Here is a 26,517-nt window from a genome sequence, read left to right on the forward strand (position 1 = left end):
TTAATTTTCATCATGTCAAAATTGAAATTTGTGGCACTTGATATTTCTTGCAAAAATTATTTATCATGGGTACTTGATGCTGAAATCCACCTTACCACTAAGGATCTTGGTGATGCTGTAATCGAAGGAAATAAAGCATCAAGTGAGGATAAAGCGAATGCTATTATTTTCCTTCACCATCATCTAGATGAAAGCCTAAAGGTTGAATACTTGACAGTGAAAGATCCACTTGAATTGTGAAAAGATTTAAAAGGGAGGTATGACCACCTCAGGGCAACGGTATTGCCAAGGGCTCACTATGAGTGGATGCACTTACGATTTCAAGATTTTAAAACTGTAATTGAGTATAATTCTGTTGTATTTAGAGTAACTTCTAATTAAAATTATGTGGGGAAACTATAAATGATGAGGACATGTTGGAAAGACGCTAACTACTTTTCATGCCTCTAATGTGATATTACAACAACAATATCGTGAAAAAGGTTTTCAAAAATACTCTGAATTGATCTCATGCCTTCTGATGGCTGAGTAACATAATGCTCTTTTAATGAAAAATCATGAAGCCCGTTCCACTAGAACTGATCCGTTACTGAAAGCAAATGTGGTAGAAGCACATGGTCAGTCTGAAAGAAGACAAAATAAAAATCAAGGTCACAATAATGTGCGTGGACGTGACAATGGTAGAAGACGATATAATAATTGTCATGGTGATGGTCAACATAAAAAGGAGAACAATATGAGTTCTCAAAGTGGTCCTTCAAGAAGTAACTGTCAGTGTTGTGGTATGAAAGGTCAGTGGAAAAATGAATGTCAGACGCCTGAGAATTAATTTTATAAGACATTATCAAAATTCCTTCAAAAGAAAAGCAAATATAGGTGGTACCTCTTCTTCTAACGCTCGAATAGAGTCACACTTGGCGTTTGAAAATAATGTTGAGGCAAGACTTTCGCATAATGATAATATTGAAGCAAATCTGGCTTTGAAGGATTACGATTTTAATGACCTCAATGATATTACTCATTTGGATGTTGAATACTTCTTTAAGGATTATAATTGATGTTTAATTTCATTGTATGATTTACAATATGTTGTCGTTTTTTTATTTACTTTTGATTATCATATTTTTACGTTTATCTATTTAAAAGAAAAGAAAAAAAAGAATTTATATTTTTCTAGCAATATTTTTACTTATTTTAACTATTATAATTTATTTTTATTTTATGAAGATAAATAAATTTTTCAGTTTTCAATTGGATCCAAGATGAGTAATGGAGATATGTGTCTTTTGAATAGTGTCACAACTCATACGATATTAAAAGAAAAAAATATTTCTGTCATTTGATTATGAAAAAGGCCTATGTCAATACAATATTCGATAGTACAAAATTGATTGAAGGCTCTGAAAGAGCGGTCTTATTACTACTTGGAGGAACGCTATTGGTAATTGATAATGCATTGTATTGTAGTAAGTCCCAAAAAAACTTGTTAATTTTCAAGGTTATTCGCCAAAATTGTTATCATACTGAGACTGTGAATGAAGAAAAAATTGAATACCTTTATATTACTACAATAAATACAGAGAAAAAAATTGTGCACGAAAAATTACTTGTACTTTCTTCTGGATCGTATCATACATATATTGGTACTGTTGGATCACATGCACAGTAAACAAAAGGTTTACTGATTGTAATGATTTTATTATTTGGCATGATCGATTGGGCAATCCCGATTATAATATGATGCGCAAAACTATTGAGAATTCACATAGACACATTTTGAAGAATCAGAAAATTTTTCAATCTAAGGAATTCTCTTGTGTTGCTTGTTCTCAAGAAAAACTGATTATTAAACCATCAACAACTAAAGTTGGGATTGAATTCCCTGTGTTTCTGAAACATATACAAGGTGATATATGTGAGCCAATTCACCGTTCATGTGGACTATTTAAATATTATATGATCTTGATAGATGCATCTAACAGGGCTGGGGAGACGGATAACTAATCTAATACAGTGCAGCTATGATCGGGCCGATTTTTCGACCAAATCCCCCTAAAAACCATACGTGCGGGTCTCTCATGGTCACATGTGTGCTTATTATCAATTCGCAGCATGACTTTCGTGAGATTGTTAGCTCAAATTATAAGGTTAAGAGCACAATTTTCAAATTATGCAATAAAGACTGTTGACAACTAATTTTGACTCTACACAATATATATTAATAATTGAGCTTCTTGGTTTAAAACAACCTAAAATAATTAATTTTTGTAAAGATTAAGAAAGTTTTCACGTCATTTTTAATTAATTTTGTCACTTTTGTAATAAATAAGTTTTGTCTTAATTCTTTAAAATGATAAATATTTTGAGATAAATATTTTAATAAGGACGACTATTAATATTATATTGTATGTAGTATCCAATCGAGCATATAAACTTGTGATATTTGTCCATATGATACTAATTAAGTAGTGGGATTATTGTTACTCCGTTACTAATCATGTAATCATTATGTTAACTAACCCTAGGACTAGAACATTGGAAAACATAATATACCTTAGAAAAAATAATAATTAATAATATTTCGGTAACTCCCTGATCAGATGCCAAATGGATTGGCATTTAATTACTTCTCTCCATTTTTTTTATGTAAATTAATAAATAAAGTAAATAAAAGAGGGATTGCAAAGACCATACATCTTTTTTTAATTTTTTTTTTATTGATTGAAAGTAATGTTAGGTAAAATCTTGACTTTAATAGCAATTGCTATCACGTACACATGATTATTCTTAATTTTAACACATTAATTATGAAGTTAAGTCTTCCCAATCATCGACAAGTGTGAAAAAAATAAAGGAATTATAGGTTTAGTTGCTATATAGCTAGTCAATGCTACTGTATTTTGGTAAAAATTAAATTAAACAAAAACTCATGAAATATTCAATTTGCTCTGAAAGTATACATATGGTATGTAATTTAATCCAAACAACAATAACTACACCTATACATTACTATTTTGACACTTATACTATCTAATTTCCTACAGCAACATCACGCGTAACTCCATGTCTATACTACTCAACCCAACAACACTTGGCAAAATTAGCCACATAAATCCAATTCCACCGCCTAACCACCTTAATTAACTAATTCACTCAACTTCCTCACATACAACAACATAATACTCATCCAGCACCTTCTTCACTAACGCCTATGATATACATATAACAACCCACAGCAATTTCCTATATCATACAACAATATCCAGCAGCCCATCACTGATTTTAACTCCCAAAGCCCATCAAAAACTCTACATACGGAACAGGCATAAACACACCCAACAAACACATACGACGCGTATCATACACCATGATTATACGTGTATGCTCGCGACAATACACATAGACATGTGCGTATGCCCATACCGCGCGCACTATCCCATCTTCTTCCTCGAGCACACCCGATAACATTACAACACTCGAGGTATGGCTCGCGGCATGTGTTTTCTTGTTTTTGGTTCGGTTTTAAATTTGGGGGGATATTTATTGAGATGAGAAAGGTAACCAAAGAAGAGGGAAAAAAAAGCGGAGGAAGGGGTAACGATTTCTGGTTTTGGGGGATTTTTGGTTAATTTTTTTCGAGAGAGAAAGCTAAGCTAGAAAGAGTGACGTTTATAGATTTGGGTTTAAAAAGGAGTTCCCTTAAGGCTAAATTTGGTTTTCCTTCTATTTGTTCACTCTCTGAACTTCTCCGGAGTTCATTTTTGTGGTGGAATCGTCGCATCCGAATTCGGTTTTCGATTTGTTGTCCGGGAAGAGGTAAAAAAAATTCTCAATTTTATTTTGTTTAATGCCTAATTGTTATGTGTTCTTTGTTTAAGTGATTCACAATCTTGTATTAGTCATCCTATGTTAGGAGTAATGATGGAAATTGTGTTATCTTTCTTGAAATCTAGCTATTGTTCTTATTTGAGATATAAAAGAGATATTGGATTCATTACTTTATCATGCCAAGTGTGAGCTGTCAGACCATTGCTCCATCCGGTTCTGATTGATTTACGTATGCTGGAATGATTCCATAAGTAGCACGTTAGCAGAATATTCATGTTTGAAATCACCAACTGCTCAACATTTTTGGTTGGGTGTGTTTTCTTTTCTTTCTTGGTGATTTATGAGTAAATAGTTAGCCAAGATAAGCACGATTTTGCTCCGTTTGTATGGATTCCTCCTATTTTGGGCCTTTTGCTTTATCTGCATATTCTCTAGAAAATGTAGGATGGTCATATTAATTAAATATCTTTAGACATGGTGCCTGTCAACTACTCTAATATAATTAGAATAATCACACTAAGGTTGTCTTTTAGTAATTATTTTGTTGTACAAATCTAAATGACAGTATGTTTGTTCTCTATTTAATTCATTGCTATCATAGACATCTTGTTGTGTTGTTAATTTATCTATCTTTTATATTATTATCATTTATTTATAGTTATTTGTTTTCCATTTGTCGTAATTGAAGCGTCTCTAATTTATTTTTATTTCAATGCCTCTTAGTATGTTATTCGGGTTCATCCATAAGTCATTTACTAATTCTCATCATTTTTTCCTTTTTTCTCACGTGAACTCATCAACTGGAGTCTAATCTGGATTCTATCCCTTGCGTATCATCGAGTCTCGAGTTAACCCTACGTTGTTCAGAAATGAAAGATGATGAGAAGGTATACGAAAGCCGATAAACAGATTCCGAAAAACAAAAAAATAGCTAATATACAACCTGTATACAGTTGTGATACGGAGAAATGGGCCAAAGGTCCTAAATGCAGGTGGCCATCTACTTAGTTCAGGCGTACAAAACTAAGTGTCGGGCCAAATTTTTGTATTTTTATTATTTTATTTATCTTATTTATTTGGTTTAACTTGTTAAATTCTTTTAAAAATAAACTAATTCATGTTAATTTACTTTTTAATTGATTTTCTACCTTTACTTAGTCATTTGGTAAACTTTTACCCTTATAATTTTAAAGTCTTCGTTTTCTTTTAAATTAATATTTTTAAAAGTTAGTCAAATAATTTTTTTGAAATTGTCAGATAACCGCGAGTTGACGGTCACTTTGAATGCTTAACACCTTCTCAAAGTGAAAATAAGAACTTCGTACCCTTTTCTCTAAAATTTCAAGACTTATTTTTGTTAAAGTCTTTTAAATTAATTTTTTCTTAATTCCTTTAAAAAAATTAAGTGACGACTCAATCCTTTAATGATTATTGTATGTCGGTTGGAATAAAAGTTGAGCATCCGGTCGCTCATGTTCATACTCAAAATGGCCTAGCAGAATCATTGATTAAATGCCTCCAATTGATAGCTAGACTATTGCTAATGAGAACAAAACTTCCTCTTTTAGTATGGGGACATTCTATTTTGCATGCAGCAGCACTTATGCGCATAAGACCAACAAATTTTTATGAATTTTCTCCGTTCCGTTGTAGTTGGTTTTTGGAAGGAAGCCAAATATATCACATCTTAGAATATTTGGGTGTACAGTATATGTCTCAATTGCTCCACCAAACTGCACAAAGATGGGTCCCTAAAGAAGGTTGGGAATATATGGTGGGTATGAAATTCCTTTTATTATAAAATATTTATAACCTATGATTAGAGATTTATTTACAGCAAGTTTTGCTGATTGTCATTTTGATGAATCAGCATACCCAACATTAAGGGGAGAACATAAGCAATTGAAAAATGAGATAGATTGAAATTCATTATCACTATCTCATTTAGATCCTCGAACAAATCAATGTGAAAAGAAGTTCAAAAGATGATTTATTTGCAAAATATTACAAATCAACTGACGGATGCATTTACTAACCTTCCACGATTTACTAAATCGCATATCTCAGTTGCTAATGCTCAATTCGAATTGATGTCCCGATAGGACAATTTGTTCAGGCAAATTTGTCTAGGTCACACTTAAAACGTGGAAAACCAATTGATTCCAAAGATAAAAATCCTCGAAAAAAAAGGAATAAATAATCAAGATAATCATAATTTAAGGGCAATTGCTCAAGAAGAGCCCAGATACACAACAAATGGTGATACCACAGAAGAGGTCCAACCTTCCAAGCGCTATCCCATAAGCCAGCTGCAGAATACATACTTGCTAGAACCACATAGCTAACAGCATTCGTAGGATCAATATTACACAAATGCTTGGCTGCTACCTTTCCAAGGTCCATATTGCCATGTATGCTACATGCCCCAAGAACTGAACCCCAAAGAGAGGCACTAGGCTTTATATTCATCGTGCAAATCAAATCATATGATTCATTCAAACAACCGCTGCGTGCAAAAATGTCCACTAGGCAAGAGTAATGCTCATCTCTTGGAACAATTTTATACTTTCTAACCATCTTACTGAAACATTCCCATCCTTCAGCAGTCAACCCATTATGACTACAAGCAAACAGGAGAGACAAGAATGTTATATCGTTTGGCTCAACGCCTTCACACTCCATCTTCTTAAAATATGAAACTGCATCGACTCCTCGACCATGCATACCATATGCAGAGATCATCGACGTCCACGATATTACATTTTTCTCTGTCATGTGCTGAAAAACATTGTTGGCATCTTCAATTTCTCCTGTTTTTGCGTAATTATCAACCAAAGCATTACTCATCGCCACATCAAGAATGCTCTTATATTTGATCGCAATAGCATGTAGTTGTCTCCCCAAAGACAGTGACGCTGTATTGGCACATATGTTGATCACAGAGCATAAAATAATGCTATCAATTTCCCTATGATTCCGATGTAATTGACAAAAGAGTTCCAGGCACTCATTTATATTTTTACCTTCACGTGCGTATCCAGTAATTAGCGCAGTGCATGAAATCATGTCTTTGTTCTGCATATTCTTGTATATATAACTTACATTAGCCAGGTTTCCACATGTCACATAGGCATCAACTAACGCTCCACTAATAATACTAAATGACCCATAACCAAGTCGAATGATACATCCATGTATCATACTGATTTTCACTAGTCCACAACACTTGCCACCTCCTACAGATGCTTTGAGGACACTTCCCAATGTGAAGCAATCGGGAAGTATACCTTGTCTGAACATCCAACGGACCAGCAGGAATGCATCAATGCTATAACCTCGAAAAGCATATCCAGAAATCATGACATTCCAAGAAACCAAATCCCTCTCTGCCATTGACTCAAATATACAAAAAGCATCCTCCATTTCTCCGCACTTGGAATTAAAATCAACCAACGCACTCTGTACATATAAATTATCCACAAACTTGCTCTTCTGAATGCACCCTTGTATTTGATTTCCTAAAGTCATACATGACACACTAGTGCACGCCCTCAAGACACTTCCATAAGTAAACTAATTTGCCCTCACCCCTTCCCTACGCATAGCAACAAACACATCAAGGGCTTCTTTTGAATACCCATTCTGAGAGTACCCAGATAAAAGTGCAGTCCATGAAACCACATTCCTTTCAGGCAATTTATCAAACATCTTGCGGGCGGACACCATGTCACCAGACATTGTGTATAAAATGATCAACTTGGTCCCCAAATGAACATTTGAAGGAAACCCATTAGTTATAAGATGGGAGTGAACCAAACGACCCTGCTTATGAGCTTTTAAGTCAATGCAAAGCTGAATTATATTTGAATAAATAGTATAGTCTGCCTCGATGGGGTTGTCAAAAGCAAGTCTTAGAGCTCCCGTAAGCCTTTTGGCATTACAGAGCGATTCAATGGATGATTTCAGGGGATGGAATCGAGAGTTGGGCTAAGCAAGTTCACTACATTTCTATACGTTCTATTCATCATTCTTTTGCATTTTTCCTTTCTCTCCAGAAAAACTAAAAATGAAGAAGGAGAAGAGATAGAAATAGCTTTCTTTCAAGCTTTCTGCTACGAAGTTCATTGAAGATGAGCAGAAATATCTTCCACCAAATTTCAAAAAATCGTTGCTTAACCAATTGAAGAAGCTTGTTGCTTCTAGTAACCTAAGAGCTCCTACCTCGGTCTGCAGCTTCTAAACCTGTCGCTGCTGCTGCCCCGGCGAAGGAGAAGCCAGCTGCAGCTGCTAAGCCCAAAGGGCAAAGCCCAAGCCCAATTGCCCAAACAAAACTGACAACTGACGAAGTCAGGGTTTCAACTTTAAGAGGAGATTTTGGTGCCAGCCACCGTAGCACTCGCCGGCGAAGCCATATCTACCGGAATTCCGAGTAGTTCGACATTTGGGGACTAAGCTCTCCACCAAATTAAAGTAAGTAATTGTACAATTGCAATGTCCTCATTTCTTATCTTTTTTGCTGATGTAAAGATAAATTTACTTAGCAAACTCTAAAGTATTCAACTCTATCTCAAATCAAAATAATTTAAACAAATTAAAATTAAAAAAATATTATTATTAGGTGCCGTTTAATCATAAATATTTTTAGAAAAAGCATGAAGAAAATATAAAAACTAGTGTTTGATCATATAATTTGATAAATATATTTGGCAAATATTCAAGTTCCCAAATTCTACAAAAAACTAGTATTTGGATCAAGTTCTAATATTTGAAAAAATTTTAAAAATTTAAAAATTACCCTAAATTTTTATATTTTATAAAAATATCCATTATTTATTAACTTCAACTAATATTTATGTACCGACTTACTCCATTAATATTGTCAATCAACACCATTAAATAATATCTCTATTTATTTATAAAAGAATAGTTTGCTACTACCTCCTTCGAAAAAAATAGTTTGAGTGACAAAATTGAGAAAAAAGAATAATTTGTATTTAATACGTTTAATATATTGTTCTTGCCTATATTGTTATTGATTGTTATCAATTATATTATAAGATTTATTTTTAACGGAACATGTTCATTATAAAATAATAATACAAACTTATAAGTATTTTTAATAATTTTTAAAATTTACGAATACAAAATAATATTTTTTGAAACTGTCAAATATTTTGAGAAAATTTGTGGCCTTAGCATTGTAAAACTTCACTAAAACTTCTCTTAAAAATAACTTGCTAAAAATATTTGAGAATTTGGGATCGCAAAAAAAAAAGTTACATTGTTTATTGATTATTTAATTAAGCATTCCAACTGCAAGGGTGTTAAGTTGAATGGCCAACGGTTTCTGATTGGGATACATTTCTTCTCTAGCTATAGGTTGCATAGTGAAACTCTTGAATCGTCAATATAATTTAATTGACTTTAATTTATAAAAACTTGGAGTGTAATTATGTGTAGTAATTTTTTAGGGTTTTGTTATGCAACTAATAATTGATCCTTTTTAAAATATGACAAATCGTAGATACAACAGTAATAGTGGTGATGTTTCATTACTTTTTTAACAGATACTGAATATTGATATTCGTTAATTAGTCTAATTATTATCGTATACTGATAGTAACTAGACTTTCTGAAACGGATTGAAACATCAAGATTGAAGGGGAGTAGAAAAATTTGCAAAAGAAAATGACTTTGGCTCCCAAGCAATGGAAGTCTTCTTCTTCAGTGGAGAAAACATTTTCAAAAATTTCATGGTAGAAAATATCGGAAGTGGGGAACAATTTTCTGTCATTCCAAAAAAACTCAGTCAGACCTAGTGCAAACATGAAAAAAATTAATGGAGAAAGAAAATGCTTCTTTTGGATGCATGTTCCTGAATTGGTAATAGTCCCATTTTCCTCTTGCTAGTAGAAAACACACAACAGAAAAGTTCAAAAAAAAAAGAGCAAATTAATCACTATTGTCATTTCCTAGCCGAATTCCCACTGCCTGGAACATAAATGCCGCTCTTATTACCTGATCATGTGTTCTGCGGTCCATTTTTTCGATGGATTCTTCATAATCTTCTGTACTGAGATCTTCAATCACAACGTTGGGAATGTGTTGGAGTTTGTGCATATCTGAAACTTGAAGCCTAGCAATAAATGCTTCAGTCATTCCTCGAATCTCCAGCTTCTCAAGGTTAGTCAATGATATCAACTCTTCTGGGAGCCTCCTCAACGAGTTGCATCTGAAGATTTGCAGGCATTGGAGTCCTGCCATTGCACCTTTCCCTAGCTTCATCTCCTTCATAGTCATTAGTTGATCCACCCTGAGAAACTTGAGTCCACGAAACCCATTCTCTGATACTGTTAAACTGCCATTTTGCTGAACATATGGACCAAAAACACTAACCAGTTTTAGAACTGACAACTTGGTTAACTTCTCCAACACTTGGATTGAATTTAGATGGAGCTCGGAGTTCACCAAAGTCAGCTGACAAAGATTAGGTGGAAATCCGCAAGGATGAAAGGGTAGTGATACTGAGGCTCCCTTCAACTTAAGCTTGATAACATGACTCAACTTAGATAAACTAGCACCCAAAGATATTTTCAAGTTATCCATTACTTCCAAGCACAAGGATTGAAGGCTCTCAAGCTCTGCAAGTGAATCACATAATCGATGTATGTCTAGGCAATAATATTCAATGAGTAAACCAATTTTTTGGAGATTAGTCATTCTTGTCAGGTTTTCATGGTGCATCCAGATATGAGCAGGTATGCTGCCTAGAGTTTGGAGATTGTTAGGTAGGTCAATCTTCAATAGGCTTGGGGAATTTATGTAACCAAATAGATGCCGTAAATTCTCTAACTTCCACAAGACATTAGGAACTTGCACAGAATAATACCAAGACATGGGCATATCTATTGTTTCCAAGTTTTGCAAACGACTTATCGAATGGGGAAGCTTCTTTATGCGTGTCTTCCATCCTATACCTAAGTACTTCAAGGAACATAGTTTCCCAATACTATCTGAGATTTCCTTTAAACCAGGAGAGTCTATGTATAGCACTTTGAGAAGTTTGAAACTACTTGTACAAATACAATCAAGGTTAACTAGTTTAACAGATGAATCAAAGGATAGAAGGGATCTTATATATGATTTTGAATTACCCAAATATTCGTACCTCTCAAGTGGACAATATAGGACATGGTGCCGAGATTCAGAGAGGGATGTAGATGGATTATCTACCTCGAGAAATATTTCTTCCTTGGCCTTCATAATACAAAAGTCTCGTAGGAGATCATGGAGCCGGCAACTTTTAACTCTGTCATCTGCTCTAACTAGGATTACTTGAAGTATATTTCTACCAATGAGCTCATCAAGATAATCCTCCACAATGTCCTCTAATGTTTGTTCTCCCTTTTGATGAATAAGACCATGGGCAATCCATATGTGCACGAGTTGCTTCACAGGGATGTCTTTGCCTTTCTGGAGAAGGCCTATGTAGAGAAAGCAAGATTTTAAATGGGGAGGTAAGTCCTGATAACTCAACGCCAAAATTGCTGATACGCCATAAGTTTGAGTTTTGACAAGGTATGAACCGAGGTTTCGCTGTACTCTCTGCCACTCACTTCTTTGCTCCTTCTTCCCGGCCAAGAGGCCTCCTATGACAGTGATTGCCAGTGGCAAGCCGTCACATTTTCCCAGAATCTCTTTCCCCACGTCTACCAAGTCCTGTGGACACTCTCTATCCTCGGCAATTGCTTTCTTGAGAAAGAGTTTCCAGCTCTCCTCTTCACTCAATACTTCAAGTTTGTAGGGTGTAGTATGGGCATCTGCATGCAAAGCAACCTCCTTTCTGCGGCTGGTAAGTAGCAATCTACTTGACTTATCATTGTCAGGAAATGACCTAACAATGAGATCCCATGCTTCTGTGGTCCAGATGTCATCAAGAACAATGAGATAGCATGTATCTTTCAAACACTTCTGAAGCATGTCCTCCAGACCAGCCTCTGACAATTTGTCCATCGTATCCACTATCTTCACTTTATCTTCTTCTGGATTTGCAAGTTGTAAAATGAGCTCCTTGATGATCTTCATTGGCTTATAATCTTGGGATACATAAAGCCATGCTCGAGTGTCAAACTTGTCTCTGATTTGATTTTGGTTATAAACTTCCTTGGCAAGAGTCGTCTTACCAACACCCCCCATGCCAACAATTGAAGCAACACGAAGCCATTTGTCATCCTTCAAAAGGATTGACACAACAGAGCTCACATGCTTCTCTAGACCAACAGCATCCTTGTTGGCAACCAAGGGCGAGGAGCGTCGTAGTTCACGCATCTTCTCACGTGTTGTGCTTGATCCTTCTCCATCTCCAAGACCTTGAATATGCCTGATGCCATATCTTTCACGACTGTTGGATATTTCAAGAATTCTGGTCTGAATTGATTCGATCTCTTTCCCTACTTTGTAAAGACAGTGTAGTTTCTTAGGATAGAAGACACACTTGATGAAGAAACTCTGGCGTTTGGGGGACTCAACGTGGTGGATGAATATTTCAATCACATCCTCAGCATGGTAGGCAACTGCTCTGATTTCAGCTACCCAATTGCGGATTGTTGCGGCATCATCTTCCTCTTGCTTCATATCTGCATCTTTCAGGAAACACTTCATACGGACAAGCTCATTTCGCACTCCTTCAACTCCTTGTTGGACGTTTTTCAGGAAAACAATTTTTTTCTGGATAAGATCAACAAGCCGCTCTACAACATATGTAACTGCTGCTTCAGCCATCTCTCTATTTTTTTTTCTCTCTTTTTTCTTATTTCTTGTTGCTTGTCTATGTGCTTCAAGGGATAGATTGCTGCAATGTGCTATAATGATACTTTACTTGATCATCTTCATAAAAAGGATGAACTTTACTTAATCAGTAATCATAGCATCTTCTCTCTCTACTTTTAGTATTATCTTGTTATCAAGTGGCTGTCCACTTTTGTCCACTTTACAAAAGTGGAGGACCCTTTTTCTTTACGTGGGGCCCACTGAAAGTGAATAAGTTGCCCAAGAATTTTCTCTTCGCGTCAACCAAAGATCGGAGCATCTTAGCAGACACCGGAGAGAAATCCCTAGTAACTTCGTTGCTCCTATAGCTATAAATTGTCATTTTTTTTGGCAATGGAATGACACATATACGAACTTTCTTTCTCATTTTTTTATTTATATTTTTCTCATACTCTCTCTTTCTTATTTGCTAAGTTAGTTTATTTTATAACACATTATCAGCATGAAACTTTAATTTTTTTCTAGAAAATTAACTTCTATATCAGTTATAACTACTAAAGAAATTTAATTTTAGATGTCTTTGTTATTTTTAAAATTAATTTTCATCATGTCAAAATTGAAATTTGTGACACTTGATATTTCTGACAAAAATTATTTATCATGGGTACTTGATGCTGAAATCCACCTTACCGCTAAGGGTCTTGGTGATGCTATAATCGAAGGAAATAAAGCATCAAGTCAGGATAAAGCAAGGGCTATGATTTTTCTTCGTCATCATCTAGATGAAAGCCTGAATGTTGAATACTTGACAGTGAAAGATTCACTTGAATTGTGGAAAGATTTAAAAGGGAGGTATGACCAGCTCAGGGCAACGGTATTGCCAAGGGCTCGTTATGAGTGGATGCACTTACGGTTTCAAGATTTTAAAACTGTAATTGAGTACAATTCTGTTGTATTTAGAATAACCTCCCAATTAAAATTATGTGGGAAAACTATAAATGATGAGGACATGTTAGAAAAGACGTTAACTACTTTTCTCGCCTCTAATGTGATATTACAACAGCAATACCGTAAAAAAAGTTTTCAAAAATATTCTAAATTGACCTCATGCCTTCGGGTGACTGAGCAACATAATGCTTTTTTAATAAAACATCATGAAGCCCGTCCCACTAAAACTGTTCCGTTACCGGAAGCAAATATGGTAGAAGCACATGGTCAATTTGAAAGAAGACAAAATAAAAATCAAGGCCACAATAATGTGCGTGGACGTGACAATGACAGAAGATGATATAATAATTGTCATAGGGGTGGTCAACATAAAAGGAAGAGCAATATGAGTTCTCAAAGTGGCCTTTCAAGAAGTAACTGTCATTGTTGTGGCATGAAAGACCACTGGAAAAATGAATGTCGGATGCCTGAGCATTTTATAAGGCTTTATCAAAATTCCTTCAAAAGAAAGGCAAACAGAGGTGGTGCCTCTTCTTCTAATACTCGGATAGAGTCACACTTGGCGTTTGAAAATAATGTTGAGGCAAGACCTTCACATAATGATAATATTGAAATAAATCTGGCTTTGAAGGATAACGATTTTAATGACCTCAATGATATTACTCATTTGGAGGTTGAAGATTTCATTAAGGATTATAATTGATATTTAATTTCATTGTATGATTTATAATATGTTGTTGTTTTTTTATGTACTTTTGATTATCATGTTTTTACGTTTATCTATTTAAAAGAAAAAAAAGGACTTATATTTTTCTAGCAATATTTTTACTTATTTTAACTATTATAATGTATTTTTATTTTATGAAGATAAATAAATTTTTCAGTTTTCAATTGGATCCAAGATGAGTAATGGAGATATGTGCCTTTTGAATAGTGCCACAACTCATACGATATTAAAAGAAAAAAAAATATTTATGTCATTTTATTATGAAAAAGGCCTATGTCAATACAATATCCGGTAGTACAAAATTGATTGAAGGCTCTGGAAGAGCAGCCTTATTACTACCTGGAGGAACGATAGTGGTAATTGATAATCCATTGTATTGTAATAAGTCTCAAAGAAAAATGGTTAAGTTTCAAGGTTATTCGCCAAAATGGCTATCATACTGAGACTGTGAATGAAGTTAAAATTGAATACCTTTATATTACTACAATAAATACAGAGAAGAAAATTGTGCATGAAAAATTACTTGTACTTTCTTCTGGATCGTATCATACAAATATTGGTACTGTTGGATCACATGCATAGTAAACAAAAGATTTACTGATTGTAATGATTTTATTATTTGGCATGACCGATTGGGCAATCCCGATTATAATATGAAGCGCAAAACTATTGAGAATTCACATAGACACATTTTGAAGAATTAGAAAATTTTTCAATCTAAGGAATTCTCTTGTGTTGCTTGTTCTCAAGAAAAACTGATTATTAAACTATCAGCAACTAAAGTCAATAAATACAGAGAAGAAAATTGTGCATGAAAAATTACTTGTACTTTCTTCTGGATCGTATCATACAAATATTGGTACTGTTGGATCACATGCATAGTAAACAAAAGATTTACTGATTGTAATGATTTTATTATTTGGCATGACCGATTGGGCAATCCCGATTATAATATGAAGCGCAAAACTATTGAGAATTCACATAGACACATTTTGAAGAATTAGAAAATTTTTCAATCTAAGGAATTCTCTTGTGTTGCTTGTTCTCAAGAAAAACTGATTATTAAACTATCAGCAACTAAAGTTGGGATTGAATCCCCTGTGTTTCTGAAACATATACAGGGTGATATATGTGAGCCAATTCACCGTTCATGTGGACTATTTAAATATTATATGATCTTGATAGATGCATCTAACAGGGCTGGGGAGACGTATAACTAATCTAATACAGTGCAGCTATGATCGGGCCGATTTTTTGACCAAATCCCCCTAAAAACCATACGTGCGGGTCTCTCATGGTCACATGTGTGCTTAATATCAATTCGCAGCATGGCTTTCGCAAGATTGTTAGCTCAAATTATAAGGTTAAGAGCACAATTTCCAAATTATGCAATAAAGACTGTTGACAACTAATTTTGACTCTACACAACATATATTAGTAATTGAGCTTCTTAGTTTAAAACAACCTAAAATAATTAATTTTTGTAAAGATTAAGAAAATTTTCACATCATTTTTAATTAATTAAGAGCACAATTTCCAAATTATGCAATAAAGACAGTTGACACCAAATTTTGACTCTACACAACGTAAATTAATAATTGAGCTTCTTAGTTTAAAACAACCCAAAATAATTAATTTTTGTAAAGATTAAGAATGTTTTCATGTCATTTTTAATTAATTTTGTCACTTTTGTAATAAATAAGTTTTGTCTTAATCCTTTAAAATGACAAATATTTTGATATAAATATTTTAATAAGGACGACTATATTTTGTAACAAATGGGATGTCTATTAATATTATACTGTATGTAGTATCCAATAGAGCATATAAACTTGTGATATTTGTCCATATGATATTAATTCAGTAGTGGGATTATTGGTACTCCATTACTAATCATGTAATCATTATGTTAACTAACCCTAGGACTAGAACATTGGAAAACATAATATACCTTAGAAAAAATAACAATTAATAATATCCCTGTAACTCCCTGATTAGGTGCCAAATGGATTGGCATTTAATTACTTCTCTCTGTTTCTTTATGTAAATTAATAAATAAAGTAAATAAAAGAGGGATTTGAAAAGACCATACATCTTTTTTTAAATTTTTTTTATTGATTGAAAGTAATGTTAGGTAAAATCTTGACTTTAATAGTAATTGCTACCACGTACACATGATTATTCTTAATTTTAACACATTAATTATGGAGTTAAGTCTTCCCAATCATCGACAAGTGTGACAAAAATAAAGGGATTATAGGTTTAGTTGCTATATAGATAGTCAATGTTACTGTATTTTGGTCAAATTAAATTAAACAAAAACTCATGAAATATTCAATTTGCTCCGAAAGTATACATATGGTATGTAATTTAATCCAAACAACAATAATAACAACAATAACTACACCTTTACATTACTATTTTGACACTTATACTATCTAATTTTCTACAGCAACATCACGCGTAACTCCATGCCTATACTACTCAACCCAACAACACTTGGCAACATTAGCCACATAAATCCAATTTCACCGCCTAACCACCTTAATTAACTAATTCATTCAACTTCCTCACATACAACAACATAATACTCCTCCAGTACCTTCTTCACTAACGCCTATGATATGCATATAACAACCCACAACAATTTCCTATATCATACAACAATATTATAACACCCCAAAATTTTTTTTGTCAAAGCACGAACCATTCTTCATATGCGTATAGACTCGAGCTGAATGACTTCTAATTGTATACACGAGTTAGGATCAATTCTTAAGTATTTAAAGTGTATTAGATGTGGTTTAGGGTCATAATGGTCAACTTCAAATGACCATATCTCCTAGAATATAACTAATTGGGTGGCTCATGACCTATCAAGTTAAAGGTCTTTGAGTCTTATTTCCAACGCCACAAAGATTGTATTTTTTGAAGTTTGGAGTAAAAGGTTATGCTCAGTCAACCAGAAAGGTGCGCGATAAGTCATAATCGCGGACCTGTCGCGAACCTGGCCAGTTTTTCCAGATTTTATTTTTTTTAATTAGAAAGGTGCGCGAAAGGTCCGCGTTGCGGGCTCGTCCAGTTTTACTTCAACTTTTGCGATTTTTCATATTTTTGGAAAGGGCATTTCGGACTTTTTCCTCACATATCCCAGGTATAACCCTAGTCGTTTTGGGACTGAAAATCAGTTCCCTCATGATATCCAAGGAGGTTTACCTCTCCTTCACCTTAGGAGATTTGAGAGAAGAGACTAGAAAGGAGAAGAAGAGTTAGGGTTCAAGAGCTTCAAGCCATGGCCTTGGTTTTTTGTGAGATAATCTTCATTCCAGGTATGTAAGGCTGACCTAAAACATGGATTTAATTCACCCATGTGCCCTACATCTTCTTTGAGTTGAATGTTCATAGGAATTGAGTTTTCTTGATAGATCTATGTCCTAATGAGTTTTTACATCTACTAACTTGATTTTGTTATATTGATGTTTATGAGTTGAGAAATTGATAAATGTTTCATGTCTTCATCCCCATGAACCCGAATTGATTCATATATTACAATATTCTTATACTATGGTTGGGTCTAAGAGTTGATTGGTATGAGTTGTTATATATATTTTTGTTATAAACTTAAATATTTTGAGTATCCTTAATTATTGATTTGGAATCTTGATAAGTCATGATTTAGTCCCAAAAGATTGGTTAAATGAATGAAGAAATGATTGGAAATGATTAACCGTTGTCATAAATGCATACCACGTATGTTGATCTTGAGTTATATATAATGTTCTTGAGTTGAGTTTTGTTGAGAGTATAGATTCATGTATTCATTCACATGAAATCAAGATGAGATTTCATTTTTTTTGTCATGATTTGTCTTGAGGTTGAGATTAATGGTTTTCATGTAAATATTGCTTTCAAAGTGAAATGATGTATTTTTTTATGAGTTTAATGAAATTGAATATAGAGTTAAATGAGGATTTTGAAGCAAGATGTTTGATGATGATGTGAATGATGTTTATCTTTAACAAAGGTAAAATGATTGATGAAGAGGTTATGTTGATGATGATGTTTTAAGATGAAATGGATTGGAGTCTAATGTGACTACATCATATGATTTACATAACTCGATTTGATTTGAGTCTTATGAGGATTTTGAGTATAAATGAATGTTTGAGAAAGAGTTTGAGCATGAGTTGAGTTTGACATGTCTCTTAATTACTATTTTAAGCATGAGTATTTTGAGTATAAATGAGTTGAGCATTTTTACATTAAAACGTCTATTTTGAGATAGAGTTGAGGAGTTAAAATTATATTTTAAATGCATTTAATACTTACTGCATTAATTGAGTTTGAAAGCATGAGTTTTAATGTCTTAAATAAAGTGATGCTTGAAATTGATTGAGTTTTGAAAAGGGTCCAATGAGACCAGATTGATTGAGTTTTGAAAAGGGTCCAATGAGACCAGATTGATTGAGTTTTGAAAAGAGTCCAATGAAACTAAATGAGTATTTTACTCACCTGATAGATATGAGCATATTGAGTCTTGGGAGGAGTATTGAGTACCGAATTGGGTAAGAGTATAGTCTATACTCGAATTTCATGAACTGCATAGCCAACGTAGGTAGGGATCTGACCGTTAAAGTCGGGTGTTTCCCATTTCATTGTCCTGAAATGATAGGACTTGATTGATTGATGAATCCATGATTGGTTGATTCGTTCATACTCTGGTAAAGTATGGACGGACGTGGCAATAACGTCGGCTTGTTGTACATCACTGGCTCATAGGTGATGTTTTTCGATTAGAAAAAGTCCTAAATTGAGTGGATTATACATGATATGATTGGGTTGATTGTAATTATAGATGATTGAGTTGAATTGTAAAACATTGCTAAATTCTAATTTGCATATATATTAAGTTGAGTCCTTTCACTTTATTGTTGAGTTAATTATATATGATTTGATTGGATTTGATTGGATCGGATGGTATATGATTGGATTGGATTAGATGGTATGTAATTAGATTGAATTGGATTGTATGTGATTGGATTGAATCGGATAGTATGTGATTAGATTGAATTAGATTGTATGTGATTGGATTGAATCGGATTGTATGTGATTGGATTGGATCGGATTGTATATGATTGGATTGGATCGGATTGTATATGATTGGATTAGATCGAATTGTATATGATTGGATTGGATCGGATTGGATTATATATGATTGGATTGGATAGTATGTGATTAGATTGAATCAAATTGTATGTGATTGGATTGAATCGGATTGTATGTGATTGGATTGGATCGGATTGTATATGATTGGATTGGATCGAATTGTATATGATTGGATTGGATTGGAGGGTATGTGATTTGATTGAATTGGATTGTACATGATTGGATTGGATTGGATTTTTTATGATTGGTCTTTGTCTAAATTGTATTCTTACTTTAGACTTATGACACCTTGATTGAGTCTCTCTTATCTTTCTGATTTAAGATATCTGAACTGATATTATTCTACCTTGATGTTGTTGACACCCAATTTTGACCATCCACAACGCAAATTAGCTATCGAGTTTTTTTTGAATTCGAACATTTTGAAATAATTAGCTTTTATAAAAAAAAATATATATATGTATATATATATATATATATATATATATATATATTTTCATATTATTCTTAACTATTTTTATCTTTATATAAATTTTAGTATAACATATATATTTCTATATAACTATATCTTTGATTACTATTTATGTGATTATTCAAAAATTATCTCAAAAGATTTTATTTTTTACTAAATAAATTTTAGTTAGGTTAGTTTAATTATGGTTTGTATTTTTGAAAATTTTAGTTTTTTCTAAAAATAAAAATAAATAAATAAAAAATATCTTTTCTTTTCTCTTTCCATTATCAAACAACTATCCCTCTCTCTAAACTCTCTTCTTCACTATCTCTCTCTCTCTAAAAACTCTCTTCTTCACTATCTCTCTCTACACTCTCTTCTTCACTATCTCTCTCTTTCTACACTCTTTTCATCTTCTCAAAAAGAGAAAATAAGACAAGACCATCCTCACCATTCTCTCCCCTCATCTCTCAATCTCTCTCCTCTTACACACCACCAAATATTTCTCTTCCACTCATCTCCGGCGAGAGCTCCGACGAACCACGCAGGAAAAGCTACCAAGCCGCCGCTAGACTAACAAGACGAGAGGTCTAATCCGTCTTGGTATGGTTTCGTTTAACTTTATTTTACTATATATGTTATGTTTTTTTTTTAGATCTAAAAGTTTATTTTTTTTTATTATTGTGTATATGTTGGGTTGATTACATCTTGTGTTTTGTGTTCTTGATAAGTTTTTTTGCTTGGAAGATTTAGATCTTTCTCATGTTAGACTCCTTTTACTGATTTTGTTTTCATAACAAATGTTGGGCTGATTAATTAGTCTAACCATTATTGTTATTTTCTTGCTTATAAGATTCATATTGTTCACATGTTACTACATCACTTTAGTTCTTTATTTTTTGCTCCAAATGAATTGATAAACTCGAGATTCAAAGATTTTTTTGTTCATTCATAATTGATTAAGATTGCAAAGCATATTTATGTTATTTTTGTTGTTGTTGTTGTTGTTTATGTTCATGTTCATGTTCATGTTCATGTTCATGTTCATGTTCATGTTCATGTTCATGTTCATGTTCATGTTCATGTTCATGTTCATGTTCATGTTCATGTTCATGTTTATGTTTATGTTCATGTTCATATTTAAGTTCTTACACTTTAATTATGTTCATGTTTATATTCTTGTATTTAATTAAGGTTTCATGTTCGTACATTTTAATTATGTTCATGTTTATATTCTTGTATTTAATTAAGGTTTCGTATTCATATTCATGTTCTTACATTTTAATTATGTTCATGTTTATATTCTTGTATTTAATTAAGTTTTTTACGGTGAGATTGTTATTATTTGCTATTGTCTAAATGCATATCTTTTAATTCGGATATCTATTTGATTAGCTAATTGATAACCGATATTTTATTTTCTTGATTTAGATTTGGGAAATGTTTAATATTTTGCTAATCAGGCATAATTTGTTGATTGAAATATTTGACTGTTAGGAAATAATTATAGTATTTTTTTACAAAATTTGCTAGCATGTAGTAATTATTTTGGCATTTATCACAATTAATCTTGTCTCCCTTTATTAAATTTGAAATAAAGTTATTACCCCACAACTTTAAATAAAATTATTTCACCACTACTTTAAATAAAGTTGTTATCCTACTACTTTAAATAAAGTTGTTACCCTACTACTTTAAATAAAGTTGTTATCCTACTACTTTAAATAAAGTTATTACCCTACTATTTTAAATAAAGTTATTTCATCACTACTTTAAATAAAATTATTACCCTACTACTTTAAATAAAGTTATTACCCTACTATTTTAAATAAAGTTGTTACCCTACTACTTTAAATAAAGTTATTACTTTACTACTTTAAATAAAGTCATTACTCTACTACTTTAAATAAAGTCATTACTCTACTACTTTAAATAAAGTCATTATCCTACTACTTTAAATAAAGTTATTTTACTACTACTTTAAATAAAGTTATTACCCTACTACTTTAAATAAAGTTAGTACCCACTTCTTTAAAATAAGTTTTAAATAGTTTTTTTTATTATTTGGAGGGATGATTACATGTCTACTACTTATGTAACAGACTTTATTTTGGCCAATGAAAAATCTCTCCGTCGGGTTTCGAGGCCTCTCCTTTTTAAAGACGGAAATTTTAAATTAAATTTACATTATATATTATATATTACAAGTTGAAATTGGCCAATGAAAAATCTCTCCGTCGGGTTTCGAGACCTCTCCTTTTTAAAGACGGAAATTTTAATTTAAGTTTACATTATATATTATATATTACAAGTTAAAATTGGCCAATGAAAAATCTCTCCGTCGGGTTTCGAGGCCTCTCCATTTTAAAGACGGAAATTTTAATTTAAGTTTACATTATATATTATATATTACAAGTTGAAATTATCCGATGAATAAATTACCGTTGCTTTCCAAGGCCTCTCATGTTCATAAGATGGGTTTTATTTTTGTATTAGTATTATTATTATTATTGTTATTATTTTTATTTTTATTATTACTATTCATATTATTTATTATTAACATGTTTACTAAGTATTTCTACAGGCGCTAGAGCAAAATTGACTGATATGCAATTTTACATATATCTGATATACAAGAAAACTGTTGGTTGTATGCATTAATATACAGTGTATATACAGTTGTGATATACATCAGAATTGGCCCAAAAGCCCAAAACGCAGGTGGCCCAACAACTTAGTCCAGACGTACAGAAACTAAGTGTCGGGCCATATTTTTATATGTTCATTACATATTTTTATTTATTATTTTATCGATTCGGTTTGTAATAATTAATTTATTTATGTCGTTCATGATTTCCTTAGCTATTAATTTTAATTTGTTTTAACCTAATTAGATTCCCCTAAAGATAAAGCAATTCATGTTAATTTATTCTTAAAATAATTTTCTATATTTACTTAGTCATGGATAAACTTTTACTTCTTTATATATATATATATATATGTATATTATAATCAAATGTTTAAGTTTTATCAATTTTGTTTTTTATTTTTTTATTTTTTTTATAAAATAATTTCAAAGTCTTCATTTTCTTTTTAATTAATATTTCCCAAAATTAGTCAAATAAATTTCAAATCGTTGGATAACCGCATGTTAGCGGCTATTTTAAGTGCTAAAACCTTCTTAAAATAGTAATATGAACCTCGTACCCTTTTTCTCTAAATTTTTAAGACTTAAATCTGTTAGAGTCTTTTAAATTAAGTTTTCTTAATTTCTTTAAAAAATTAAGTGGCGACTCTTTTTTTACTAAAACTGATTTTTTCTTATAAAGATGAAATTAATTTTGTGCTTTGTCCATTTTTTGATATAACAGATGTAAGTTTCATTCTGTCATATTACATACTCGTACATTTCATGTACTAACGTCCACTTGGACCTTCATGATGCAGAGATAGGTTTAAGAGATCGTCAATAGGCGCACCATTGAGGATCTATTCACACTCAGCTTATTGGTGAGTCCCCCCTACATTCGGAGGACACTACTTATGTTATTCTTGCGTTGAGTTTAGTCTTTTTCATTCTGATTTGAGGTAGCCATGAACATGTCATCGACACCAATTAGATAGTAGTGATAGAGACTTCATAGACTAGATAGTAATGGGTCGATTGTGTATTTTATTTTATTGAATTATTCTTATCAGACTAATTAATGACATAGATTGGAGCTTGATTTGTTGGCTCATGGCCTTTCTTCCTTGAACTAGATTGTTGATTTGAGTTGCCCACTTAATCACCTCGTCATTTTAAGTCTTCCGCTGATTGAACGAATAAACGGATGTGTGATCATGTCAAGTGGTTCGTTTGGGAGCCAGCAATGATTTCTAAGTGCCGGCCACGTCTAGGATACCCTCCCAGAGCGTGACAAATATCCAGCAGCCCATCACCGATTTTAACCCCCAAAGCCCATCAAAAACTCTACATATAGAACAAGCATAAACACACCCAACAAACACATACAACGCGTATCATACTCCATGATTATACGTGTATGCTCGCGACAATACACATAGACATGTGTGTATGCCCATACCGCGCGCACTGTCCCATCTTCTTCCTCGAGCACGCCCGACAACAGTACAACACTCGAGGTATGGCTCGCGGGCATGTGTTTTCTTGTCTTTGGTTCGATTTTAGGTTTGGGGAGATATTTATTGAGATGAGAAAGGTAACCAAAGAAGAGGGGAAAGAAGCGGAGGAAGGGGTAACGATTTCTGGTTTGGGGGGATTTTCGGTTAATTTTTTTTTTTTGAGAGAAAGCTAAGCTAGAAAGAGTGACGTTTACAGATTTGGGTTTAAAAAGGAGTTCCCTTAAGGCTAAATTTGGTTTTCGTTCTATTTGTTCACTCTCGGAACTTCTCTGGAGTTCATTTTTGTGGTGGAATCGTCGCATCCGAATTCGGGTTCCGATTTGCTGCTCGGGAAGAGGTAAAAAAAAATTCTCAATTTTATTTCGTTTAATGCCTAATTGTTATGTGTTCTTTGTTTATGTGATTCACAATCTTGTTTTAGTCATCCTATGTTAGGATTAATGATGGAAATTGTGCTATCTTTCTTGAAATCTAGCTATTGTTCTTATTTGAGATATAAAAGAGATATTAGATTCTTTACTTTATCATGCCAAGTGTGAGTTGTCAGACCACTGCTCCATCCGGTTCTGATTGATTTACGTATGCTGGAATGATCCTATAAGTAGCACGTTAGCAGAATATCCATGTTTGAAATCACCAACTGCTCAACATTTTTGGTTGGGTGTGTTTTCTTTTCTTTCTTGGTGATTTATGAGTAAATAGTTAGCCAAGATAAGCACGATTTTGCTCCGTTTGTATGGATTCCTCCTATTTTGGGCCTTTTGCTTTATCTGCATATTCTCTAGAAAATGTAGGATGGTCATATTAATTAAATATCTTTAGACATGGTGCCTGTCAACTACTCTAATATAATTAGAATAATCACACTAAGGTTGTCTTTTAGTAATTATTTTGTTGTACAAATCTAAATGACAGTATGTTTGTTCTCTATTTAATTCATTGCCATCATAGACATCTTGTTGTGTTGTTAATTTATCTATCTTTTATATTATTATCATTTATTTATAGTTATTTGTTTCCCATTTGTCGTAACTGAAGCGTCTCTAATTTATTTTTATTTCAATGCCTCTTAGTATGTTATTCGGGTTCATCCATAAGTCATTTACTAATTCTCATCATTTTTTCCTTTTTTCTCACGTGAACTCATCAACTGGAGTCTAATCTGGATTCTATCCCTTGCGTATCATCGAGTCTCGAGTTAACCCTACGTTGTTCGAAAATGAAAGATGATGAGCAGGTGTACGAAAGCAGATAAACAGATTTCGAAAATAAAAAAATAGCTAATATACAGCCAGTATACCGTTGTGATATGGAGAAATGGGCCAAAGGTCCTAAATGCAGGTGGTCAACTACTTATTCCAGACTTACAAAACTAAGTGTTGGGCCAAATTTTTGTATTTTTATTATTTTATTTATCTTATTTATTTTAATTCGGATTGTAATAATTTAATTTGCTTATATTTATTCATATGTGCTTAGAGTTTAATTTTAGCTTGGTTTAACCTGTTAAATTCTTCTAAAAATAAACTAATTCGTGTTAATTTACTTTTTAAATGATTTTCTACCTTTATTGAGCCATTTGGCAAACTTTTACCCTTCTAATTTTAAAGTTTTTATTTTCTTTTAAATTAATATTTTCAAAAGTTAGTCAAATAATTTTGTTGAAATTGTCGGATAACCGCGCATTGTTGACCACTTTGAATGTTTAACACATTCTCAAAGTTAAAATAAGAACCTCGTACCCTTTTCTTTAAGTTTTTAAGACTTATTTCTGTTAAAGTCTTTTAAATTAATTTTTTTTAATTCCTTTAAAAAAAATTAAGTGACAACTTCTCTTTTTTTTTCATTGGTTTATTTCTAAATCAATTTTAAACCCCGTCTATTTCTCGACATAACAAAGACAATTTGTCTTGATAATGCTGGTGAATTTACATCTAAATCCTTTAATGATTATTGTACGTCGGTTGGAATAAAAGTTGAGCATTCGGTTGCTCATGTTCATACTCAAAATAGCCTAGCAGAATCATTGATTAAACGCTTCCAATTGATAGCTAGATCATTGCTAATGAGAAGAAAACTTCCTCTTTCAGTATGTGTGCATTCTATTTTGCAGCAGCATTTGTGCGCATAATACCAACAAATTTTCATTATTTTTCTCCGTTCCGTTACATTTGGTTTTTGGAAGGGAGTCAAGTATATCCCATCTTGGAATATTTGGATGTGCGGCATATGTCTCAATTGCTCCACCACACTGCACAAAGCTGAGTCTCCAAAGAAGATTGGGAATTATGGTGGGTATGAAATTCCTTCTATTGTAAAATATTTATAACCTATGACTAGAGATTTATTTACGGCAAGATTTGCTTATTGTCATTTTGATAAATCAATATACCCAACATTAAGGGGAGAATATAAGCAATCGGAAAATAAGATAGATTGGAATTCATTATCACTATCTCATTTAGATCCTTGAACAAAT

The 26,517-nt window shown here is 32.8% G+C and overlaps 1 protein-coding gene and 1 pseudogene across 1 annotated transcript; both read right to left on the reverse strand.

The window, feature by feature from the left end:
- Positions 1 to 5,859: 5,859 nt before the first annotated feature.
- On the reverse strand, positions 5,860 to 8,178 carry LOC129873514 (pentatricopeptide repeat-containing protein At3g20730-like; annotated as a pseudogene).
- Positions 8,179 to 10,390: 2,212 nt separating this feature from the next.
- Positions 10,391 to 12,783, reverse strand: LOC129875183 (putative disease resistance protein At1g50180). Its single transcript, XM_055950622.1, has 2 exons — positions 10,997 to 12,783; positions 10,391 to 10,469 (listed from the first exon to the last, which is right to left on the reverse strand). Exons 1-2 carry the CDS (start codon positions 12,607 to 12,609, stop codon positions 10,463 to 10,465), a joined length of 1,620 nt encoding a protein of 539 aa, XP_055806597.1. The 5' UTR covers positions 12,610 to 12,783; the 3' UTR covers positions 10,391 to 10,462.
- Between the last annotated feature and the right edge of the window lie 13,734 nt (positions 12,784 to 26,517).

The sequence above is a fragment of the Solanum dulcamara genome, chromosome 11, assembly GCF_947179165.1.
Source record: "Solanum dulcamara chromosome 11, daSolDulc1.2, whole genome shotgun sequence".
Taxonomy (NCBI): Eukaryota; Viridiplantae; Streptophyta; class Magnoliopsida; order Solanales; family Solanaceae; genus Solanum; species Solanum dulcamara.

Bases quoted from the DNA above. Each gene is read 5' to 3' on its own strand.
- LOC129875183 (XM_055950622.1), bottom strand. From the start codon at position 12,609: ATGGCTGAAGCAGCAGTTACATATGTTGTAGAGCGGCTTGTTGATCTT.